A 10,455-nucleotide genomic window follows, 5' to 3' on the forward strand; every position below is an offset into this window, starting at 1 on the left:
GGGGCCTCCCAGGGACGGCCTCTGAGGGCAGGGCTTGGACGAAGCCATCAGCCACACCCCTCCCTCAGAGCTCTGGGAGGTGGGGTGGGGATCCACCATCTTCCCGAAGGAGCCCTGGTGGCACACAGGGTTAAGCACCCGCCCCCCTGGGATCCCCATGGACAAGTTCTCTTCTGTTCTGGGGTCGGAATCGCCTAGACAGCTGGCTCCGGGTGGGCTTCAGCACCGCTGCCAGGCACCCTTGGAGGTCACGTAACCCGCGTACTTTCTTTTGACATCACAGGGGCTTAATGGAAACAATGGAGATGGCACCTGATGGGCAAATGCTGTACTTTCCTGATCAGAGCTGCACCCATCTACGGCCCCACTCGTCGCCCTGCAGGGTTTTCTCGAGGACCTGCTTCCACAAGATGCTCAGACCTTCTTCCACAGGTGAGCAGGCCGGAGCCAACTGGGGCGGTGCCCCCACCACAGGATTAGGGAAACTGAGGCACAGGTGGAGCCGGCAGCCTGCCCAGAGGCAGCAGATCATCTCCAGGGGCGAGGCAGGATGTGGAGCCCAGCAGTGAGGCCTGGACGCCGGGGCTTGGCTGCTGTCCCAGTGCCATCTGGCAGCACTCCAGTTCCAAAGCAGGACAATCTGATCGTCGAATCCCCTGAAGTCCACGTTGTTTCTTGTGTTTATTTGTTAATTCGTTCCCTCCTTCACTCACTCACAAACATGTCCTGAATCTTCATTTCTTCCAAGACTGCTAGCAGCAGCATGGTTAGAGCAGCTCAGCCGTAAACGGGTAGGTCGGCTGTTCCAATCCACCTCGTGGCCCCTCTCGAGAAAGGCTTGGCGGTCTGCCTCTGTAGACAGCAGCCTGAGGCTCACGCATGACAGGGAAGTTCTGCCCCGCCCCACGGGGCAGCTATGGGCTAGAATCGACCCAAGGGCATCCACGATGACCTGACTGTGGGCATAGGGGTCTTATTTTTGTTGTGAGGCGCTTATGTTATTGGCAATTCTGCAACAGACATTTCCCACCGTGGTACGTGTGGGGCACCTTTCTTCTCTGAGTGACCTCCTGGTCCTTGGCAGGGTCGAGGTGCAAAGATTTATCAAGGGTCTTCCTCCAGGCCGGCAGGCAGTACTTTTCTCTGTGATTTCTGCTTTCACACCCAAATATGCAGCCAGTTCACTCAAGCAGCATGTGTGGGGGCCAGCTGTGTGTGCCAGGCTGGAGACAGAGCAGTGCACACTTGCACCCACGCCCACGCCCACGCCCATGCCCACACCCAGAAGCGAGGGAAGAGCAGAGGATGCAGAGGAGGAGGAAGAGGGGGAGAAGAAGGCGGAGGGGGTGATGAGCAGGAAGCAGCTGGATGCTGGTGTTGCCTGTAGGTGTCCTAGAAGCAGGTGTTGTTGTTGGGAGGGGGGGGACCGATGGACAACACGACCAAACACCCCCGGTCCTGCCCCCTCCTCACAGACAGCGAAGCCACGGTACGATCCATCTCATCAAGGCCCGGCCCTCCCTCTCTCTGCCTGACGCTTTACCCAGCAGGATGCCCATCTCCAGGGACTGGTCTCTCCTGACAACTCGGCCTGCCATCCTGGCCTCTCAGGAGCGCTCTGGCTGGACTTCTTCCCAGACGGATCGGTGTGGCCTTTTAGCCATCCATGGTACCTTCCATATGGTTCCCAGCACCTCGATTACTGGGCGGTGATGGGCAAACCTGCAGTTGTTGGCCACCCCACCCCTGTGCCTCACACCCCACTCGGGGACTGTGCCCCCTCCTCTCCTGAGGACATTGCTCTGGATGCTCCCTGTCTCCGGAAACACCTGTTTCCTAACGAGGAGATGGGGACATATCTGGACAAGGAGGGGAGTGGTTTCCCTTCTAGTGCGAGCTTCCTTTCGTCTCAGGACCTACCCGGCCGTCTTGCTTCTTCCCTGGGAGACACTTGTGAAGGTCCTGTCACTTGGGTAAAGGGTTCACTCTTCCACTCAGCCTGTCCACATGGCAGCGCGGACCTCCCCCAAGGCCCAGGCCGGCTCCTCTGGGCTGGCTCACCAGTGTCTTCCTCGTGGGCCCTTTCTACACGCTGTGCTCACGGCCCCTGTGCTCCAAACAGAATTGGGTTTCCTCTGAATTCTGGGTTCATTCCAGAAGCTGGGAAACGTGGGGAAGAGGTCCATTCAGAAGGGAATGCACAGGAACCTCAAGTTCCGTGTTGACCTGCTATTGTCGGGTTTGTAGAAGCTGCAAACGCATGTCTTGAAAGCTCTTCTGTGAAACACATCGGGGCATCTTGTTTCCTGATACTCCACTGGGAGATGGACATCGCACGCTTTAGCACTGCAAAAAGGCCCATTCTCTATCGCTGGTCATTTCACCTTCAAGCCTGGGGCTGCTTTTTAATTTCAGGTGTTTGGTTGGTCACTGCCAGCCTGGCCCCAGGGCTCGCTCTCACCCTGCAGAGCCTTCTCCCCCAATGTCCATCGCCCTTGTCTGTCTGATGCTAAATCCTGTAGATGTCCGTGGCTTTTGGCAACCTCAGCTCTTGGGTGGTTCTCAACACGATCATTTTTCGCCGATCCGACGCGCTCTCCTTGCTTGGGTGAGAGTGACAGTCTGTTGTGACTATCCGTATCCAAAACGGATGTAGTAGAACATCGTTGTCAAATTGCCCTCGGAGAAGAGTGGCCCAATTTCTACGCCCACCAGCAGGCAATTTAGGTTTCATATTGCTGATACGAAGATGAATCAAACAGTACTGCCTACAGATCTTCCATCATCCCATACCTTCCGTCTTTCTACATCTCTACATGAAGAATTCTGCCCTCTTCAATCCAGCACCACATCCAAATGACAGTCTTGACCTCCCGAAGGGACTCAAGTCATGTTCCTTTGAAATGTTGTTTGACTATTGGAGGCCAAAAGAAGTTGGAAGGGTCAAGAAGAGCAGGTTTCCCCAGGAACTTCTTGCAGGGCAGCCCTCTCTGCCCTGGAAGAATGAGCAGGCCGTGGTGGGGGAAATTTCCAGGTGTCACTTTCCGGGCCTTTTCCTACACAATGCACTTTTCCATCTTCTTCAAACTGCATCCTCCTAAGCCCCATGATTCTCCAGGGTCCTTTGAGAAAATCTGCCAGGATAACCCTTGTCTGAGATGCTTGCCTGGTCACCACCCCTTTCTGCGCTGGCCTCTTTGCCCACCACACACTCACGGAAGTCAATCTGTTGTTTGTGGCTTCTCTCACGAAGGCCCCCACTGCGATCAGGGCAGTGAATGGCCGACAGAACTTGCGCTCAGCCATCCATGGGTCACAGAGACCCCTTGCGACATGTGCTGTTTGGGATAAACTTCACATGGGTGAAATGGCCCCCCAGAAGCAACTGTTTGACTAACAGTCACTAAATCTAAGATACTGCATTAGGCATATGAGATTGGGGGGCGGGGGGAAGGTTTCCTTCAGGGAATTTCCAATAGTTTCAAATCAATATTTCTCTGATACTTTCAAATTGGAACCATCAATTGCAAAGATGGGGCTTCTGGGAAAGCCATGGGGTGGGGATGCGACAAGAGAAAAATGGGAAAGCCTTTCAAAACGGCGTGTAAATGAACAGATCAGGATTGGATTCCGTGGCTGCCCTGGGGCAGGAGGAGGGACCAGAGGGGGAAGTGGTGTCCTCTGGGGGTGTTGACCTGCTCTTTCTGAGATCCGCGTGGCTGCATGGTGGAGGACACTGGGAGTCAGTGGATCTCTTTGAGCACATGATGTTTGAGACGACCATCAGACACCATCCGAGGTCTCGGAGAACACTGCACATGGTCTGGAGCTTCAGGAGGAAGTCAGGAGCTATAGGCCTGGTAGAAACAACAACACATCCGGAAACCCAAAACCCAAACACACTACCATCAAATCAAATTTCAACCCTGTCGGCCCACGTAGAATCGTTCCACAGGATTTCCAGTCTCTGTGGGCGCAGACAGCCCCATCTTTGTCCTGTACAGTGGCTGGTGAGTTTGAATTGCTGACCTTGTTAGCCGCCCAACACCTAACCCGTTGCTCCCCGGGGCCTCCCTCAGTCCGAGCACAGAGATGGTCATTAGTGACGCTGGACAGTCAGCAATGGAGAGGGAAGCGCGGGGACTGCATTGGTGAGCATGGAGGTCTTGTTGGAGGTCCCAGCCTCTCCTCTCCCTCAGGGATCAATGCTAGGTCCTCTTCTCCACCTCTGTCCTCTCCGCAGGGGAGTCCCCGGTCCACTGCCGTGTCTCTAAGTGACATCTCGGCCCTAGACCTACACCTATGACCTCCTCAGGAAACCCCAGATCATGTCTCCACGGGCCTCCTGACCTCCGCGCTTGGGGGTCTGGTGGGCGTCTCAGATGAGGCTCCCCACGGTTCTGTCTCAGTAAAGGGCCCGCCATGCCCACCACGTAGGAATCCTCCTCAGGCTGCGCTTTCTTTCTCTACCCTCCCTTCCCCCCAAGACGCTAATGCAGCAGCAAGACCCCGCCAGCTTGGCTTCAAATGGACTCTCCATTCTGACTCCTTTTATTTAAGCCTATATCCAAGGCCGCCCCCACCCCCCACCCCTGGTTCAAGGCAGCATATCACCCACCTGCTGTTGGACCTTGGGCTCACTCCCTTCCAGGACTTCTTTCCTTAGTCTTCGCTCCCCTGGGAGCCCTTGTCCACACAGCAGCCCAACAACCTCGCCAGCAACACGTTGTGAGAACCTCACGTCGCTGCCCACCCTCCCTGAGTCTGGGCACTGTGCGGGGACTCAGATCTCAGTCCCGTAGGCAGGTGCCTGGGGCTCTAGGGTAGCTGGCCTCCCCCTCTCTGAGCTAAGACCTCAGCTTTCCACCTCACTCAACATGTATGCCCTCCGCCCACACTGGCCTCTGACTCTCCTGAGCTCACCAAGCCCATTCCTGTTGTGGCTAGGCACCATCGAGTTGGTTCCAGCTCACAGTGACCGCCAGTGTGCACCAGAACGAAGCACCGCCTGGTCCTGCACCAGGGCCCCACTTGTTCTTAGGTTTGAGCCCGTTGTTGCAGCCCCTGTGTCCATCCATCTGGCTGAGGGCCTTCCTCTTGGAAACCTGGAGAGCAGCGAGAGATCACCATATCCGTGCCCAGGGGCTGTTTTCCTGAGCGGGACGTTCTCCTCTCAGCTTCTTGGTTGGCTGGCCCATGCACATCATTCAGGTTGCAGCTCTTAGAAAGGCCCCAAGGCTGCTCGGAGACCCGCTCCGATCAAGGAGCTCTCCAGCCATGCCTTGTCAACGCACTGGATGGCCTGCATCGCACCGGCCGTGAGCTGGTCACATGGTCACTCGTTTCTTCCCTGTCTTCTCACCTCTAGTAAGTGTTAGTTCTGCAGCTCCTGGGGCTGTCTCATTCTCTTCTGCACCCCCAGTACCCAGAAATGTCGTGTGATGTGTGTGAGGATCTGTGAAGGGCGCCATGGCCCTGCTTTCTCCGTTAGTGCTGCACCGGCCTCCTTTCTTCTTTCTTCTCTCCCCCGCCCCCCTCACCCCCCTGTGGCCACCCCTCTTCCCATCTCCAGGCCTGCCCCTTCAGCTTTCAAATGGACCTCCCCACTCCAATCTCCCCGATGCAACTCCCCCCTCCCCCATGCGAGCTCCCCTCTCCCTTGAGGAGTCCACGGGTGCAAAGGGCTTCTGATGTGGCGGTTTGGAGCAGCCTCCCTGACTCGTTGCACCTGCCCTTCTGTCCCGGGGCAGGTCTCAGGCCAGCCTGTCTCTGTTCATGCAAGCCAGCTGTGCAGGCGCACAGGTGCTGTCTGGCCGGGGAGTAAGAAGGATGGAATCAGCGAGGGTAGCTGGTTCACCTACGTGGCCAGGACTGCCCCCCTCCCAAGGGGCACTCTTGGCCAGAGTGTGTCCCCATGGCCTCCAAGAGCAAGCATTTAGGAGGCCCCCATGGAAGCCGAGGTCCCTTTCATGCCCTTGTCTTAGGAGCCGGTGGTTTCCATTCTACCATTGTCACTGTCCTGCCCAGATGCCAAGAGAAGGGACACATGCCCTCTCTCCCGGGGGAGCGCTAAGGTGACAGCAGGATGGAGTGTTTGGAGTCGGGGGGGGCGTGGCTGTGGGCACCTCCGAGAACCCAGCCTGCCCCGCCTCCCCAGGCTCCCTTTTGCATGGACCCAGCTGCCCATATCATACCTCTGACACCAACCACTCCCTCCTTCCCTGCACCAGGGAGCTGGCGAGGCTGTGGGCTCTGTCTTCCACCCAGCACCGCTGCTGCTGTTCAGTGCGATTGAAACGGCTCTGCCACAGAAGGGCCCCGCAGCAGAAGGGCCCTGCCCACCCGGCCTTGCATTGCCCTCATGATCCTTGGCAGCCACGGTGTCCATCTGTCTCATCGGGCATCTTCCTCCCTCTCGCTGCCCCTCCACACCACTAAGCACGATGTTCTCCTCCAAGAACTGGTCCCTCCTGACAATATGCCTGAAGTGCGTGAGATCAAGTCTCCCCTTCCTTGGGGAGCATCCCGCTGTCCTTCTCCCAAGACAGAGCTGCTTGTCTTGTGGCAGCTCGGGGTGCACGCAGCCTCGGTGCTACCACTCGAGTGTGTCTGTTCTCCCTGGGCCTGTGCTTTCCCACCCACAAGAGGCCATCAGTCAGACCAAAGGTCCAGGCTTGAAATCCTTTGCCCCCGAGGCTTTTCTGGCGCATGGCGACCCCAGAGGGATCTCCCCCGCTATCATCTTTAGGGGGACAGGTCTCCAGGCATTGCTCCCACAGCATCACAGGGTGGATGTGAACCGCTAAACCTTGTGGTCATGGTGCAGGGGCCATTGACTGGGCCAGCCTCGTTTTCAACTGCCCGAGTGCACGCTCATTGCTTACCACACCCCCTTGCCAGCAGCCTCCTCCCAGTTGTTTGTTGAAAGCAATGTCAACATTCTTCTATGACCTTGTGGCATCTAGAACATAGACTCCCAAACCTATCTGGCTGATCAGCCTCTGCTTTCAGAAAAAAAGAAAAAATTTACTCCATGTTCCCCCCTCCCCCCTCCCATTTTAGCACTCTAGCCCATCAACTAGGGTAACTGTAGGCATCTGCCTTGGATCGGTCCCAGGCTGCCCCTAGGGGTCAGAACCATCCATTTGAGGAGACACTGGCTAAACCATTATTTCTCCCTTGTCTTGAAAGGGAAACCATATAAATTTAAGAATGGCATCTTTTTCCATAAGAGGATAAAATGTAAATATGGTGTTTGAAGATTAATTTGAAAATGACATTAATTTGTACCTAAATTTTCTCCCAAGATCCACGTTTTCTCACTCCTTGTGACAAAAGCCCTTCTGAGGGGAGCTAATCTTTGCCTTTTTCTCCCCTCCTCCTACTCTGACTGACTAAAGGGCAGAAGGTTGAAAACGTGGGATGTTCATCACAAGTCATTAATGATTTGAAATGGACACATAGATATACTACGAGAAATGACTGATGTGGAATCTTAATTGAGTCTATTAAAACAGTAGAAGGGTCTTTAGTCTCTTGGTTTTCAACACCTTTCATAAACATCCGTATCTCTTATAGCCACAGCTGTTGCAAACCCACTGCTGTCTTCTCTGGACATTAAACGGATTTTATTTAAAAAAATTAACCAGAAAAGGAATGACTTAAAAAAAGCCTTTCAGCTGCTGGACCTTGGTCAGAACTGGACCGTGTCAAAGAGTGAACTGAAGAGGGTGCTCACCATCTTCCTCCTGCCGCTCTCCAAGGAGCAGTTTCAAGAACTGTTGGCTCAGGTACAGTAGACGGTCACAACGTGGGGTCACTGTGAGAGAGACTGTGAGGGAGACCAGACACACAGAGTCTGTGTCACGGAGAGAAGGCGAGGAGGGTGAGAGGGGCACATCATCCTGTGCTGGTCACGCAGGACTTGGGATGACTCCACGAGAGACGATGAGGCAGAGGAGAAGGGAGCGTAATCCGTGTCATGCTAACGACTCGGGACAGCTCAACTAGAGATAGCATGAGGGAGAGGAGCAGGGCCCGTCATTAGTGTTGTGCTAACGACTCAGGGCAGCTCAACAAGACAGCAGATGGGGTAGACCGGAGGAGCATTTAGTCAGTGTTGTGGAAATGAGTCAGGATTGCCCCAGGTAGAAGAGCGGTTCTCAACCTGGGGGTCGCGACCCCTTTGGTGGTCCAACGACCCTTTCACAGGGGTCACCCGATTCATCACAGTAGCAAAATGACAGTGATGAAGTAGCAACGAAAGTCATTTTATGATTGGGGGATCACCACCACACGAGGAAACTATATGAAAGGGTTGCAGCATGAGGAAGGTTGAGAACCACTGAGGTAGACAGAGGGATCCCTAATCCATGTTGTGCGAACGAGTCAGGAGACTCCGTGAGAGGCGAGGTAGAAGCGAAGGTGAGGAGTCACTGCTGTGGTAGTGGCTCAACATAATGCCAGGCAGAGAGGGTTAGGGAGAAGACCGGGGCACGTATTCTGTGGTGACTACCCAGGGTAACACCGTGACTCAGAAGAAGCACTTAGAACAGCGGGCACTTGCTCCGGGTTGTGTACTGACTCAGGGGAGCCCAGTGAGAGAGGAGATGAGGAAGAGGAGAGGGGCCTGGAAGCCGCGCTGTGGTAATGACTCCGGTAGCTCAAGTCGAGCGTACAGGAGGTAGAAGGGAAGGACAGGTAATGAGTGTTGTGGTAATGACTCAGGATACCACCACGAGAAAGAAAGTGAGGTCGCCGAGAGGGCCGCTTCATGAGTAGTGTGGGGTGGCCTCAGGCTAAGTCCCACGAGAGAAGGTAAGGCGGATGGGAGAGCGATGCACTCAGTGTTGCAGTTGTGACTGAGGATAGCGTAATGACACAAAGAGAGGTACATGACAGGGGCACACCATCAGCATTGTAGTGGGGACTCGGCATGCCTCCATGGGAGAAAAGATGAGGTCGACTGGAGGGGTGTGCCATCAGCCTGGGGGCGGTGACTCCAGAGAAGTCCAGGAGAGGAAGGTGAGGTCGAAGAGAATAACTTAACAAGACAGAAGATGAGGGAGATGAGAGGGACAGGTCATCAGCATTGTAGTAACGACCGGAAGTAATGCCGTGAGAGAGAACGCGAGGTAGGCAACAGGGGCATGCAATCGGTGTTGTGGTGGTGACGCAGGACAAGTCCCTGAGAGCGAAGGTGAGCTAGAAGAAGAAGGCAGGTCGTCAGAACTGCGCTAAGAACTCAGGATCACTCAAGGAGAAAGATGGGGTAGATGAGAGAGGCACCTCGTCAGTGTTGCAGCCACAACTCCGTATAATCCAACGAGAGAAGGAGAGGTACAGGGGCATTGGCGCAGTGTTGTACTAGTGACTCGTGATAACTCGGGGAGAGAAAAATGAGGTAGACGAGAGGGGCGTTTAGTCAATGTTGTGTAAGGACTCGAGATCCCTCACTGAAAGAGAACAGGCGTAGATGAGAGGGAAACTTGATCAGTGTTCTCGTAACGACTCAGGATACCTCTGTGAGAGAAGATGAGGTAGAAGAGGGGCACATGAGCAGTGTGGTACTAATGACTCAGGATCATGAAATGAGAGAAAAACGAGGTAGAGGGAAAGGAATGTAATCAGTGTGGTGGTAATGACTAGGGTAACTCAATGAGCGAGGGGATGAGGTCAAGAGGGGGCAATTAATACGTGTTGCGGTAAGGACTCATAATCTCTTAACACGAGAAGATGAGGTAAAGAAAAGGGCTCGTGATCAGTGTCGTAGTAATAATTCAGAGGATGAGGTAGAAGAGTGGGGTCCTTAAACAGTGTCGGACTGATGTGCGAAAAGTGGAGGTCAAGGAGTAGGGCATGTAGTCCGTCTTGCGGTAATGGCTCAGGATAACTCAGTGATGGAGAAGATGAGTCGAAGAGTAGGGCTTGTAGTCCGTCTTGCGCTAATGACTCAGGACAACTCAATGAGGGAGAAGGTGAGGTAGAAGAGAGAGGCACAGAATCAGTGTGGCAGTGATTTCTCAGCCTAGCTCTAGGAGACAGAAGATAAGGTAGCAGAGAAGGACGTGTCGTCAGTGTTGTGATCAAGACTCGGGATCACTCAATCGGAGAGAGATGAAGCAGCAGAGAGCGGCACTTCATCAGTGCTTTGGGGACGACTCAGGATCACTCAAGGCGAGAAGAGGAGGTAGAGAAAGGGGCACGTAATCACTGCTGTAGGAACGACTCAGGGCGACTGTAGGAGCTGGACAATGCGGTAGAACCGTGTGGCCTGTGACCAGTGTTGTACCCATGACTCGAGTATAACTCCATGAGACAGAAGACGAGGTTGTGGAGCAGAGCATCCAATCATCGTTGCGGTAATGACTCAGGACCACCGAACGATGGCAAAGAGAAGGGCATGTGAGCAGTGTTGTAATGAATCAGGATAACTCAGTGAGGGAGAAGAGGAGG

General features: G+C 54.5%; 1 protein-coding gene across 1 annotated transcript in view; it reads left to right on the forward strand.

The window, feature by feature from the left end:
• The first annotated feature begins 299 nt into the window (after window positions 1-299).
• The window catches only part of EFCAB6 (EF-hand calcium binding domain 6), a 253,365-nt gene continuing 243,209 nt past the window's right edge, over window positions 300-10,455 (forward strand). Inside the window, exons 1-2 of the mRNA XM_045290796.1 lie at window positions 300-432; window positions 7,579-7,790. Of these exons, the coding sequence (XP_045146731.1) occupies window positions 300-432; window positions 7,579-7,790 (345 nt within the window). The remainder of the gene's footprint in view (window positions 433-7,578; window positions 7,791-10,455) is intronic.

The sequence above is a fragment of the Echinops telfairi genome, unplaced genomic scaffold (assembly GCF_000313985.2).
Source record: "Echinops telfairi isolate 266 unplaced genomic scaffold, ASM31398v2 ScPeMD7_2;HRSCAF=8, whole genome shotgun sequence".
In the NCBI taxonomy this organism is placed as follows: domain Eukaryota; kingdom Metazoa; phylum Chordata; class Mammalia; order Afrosoricida; family Tenrecidae; genus Echinops; species Echinops telfairi.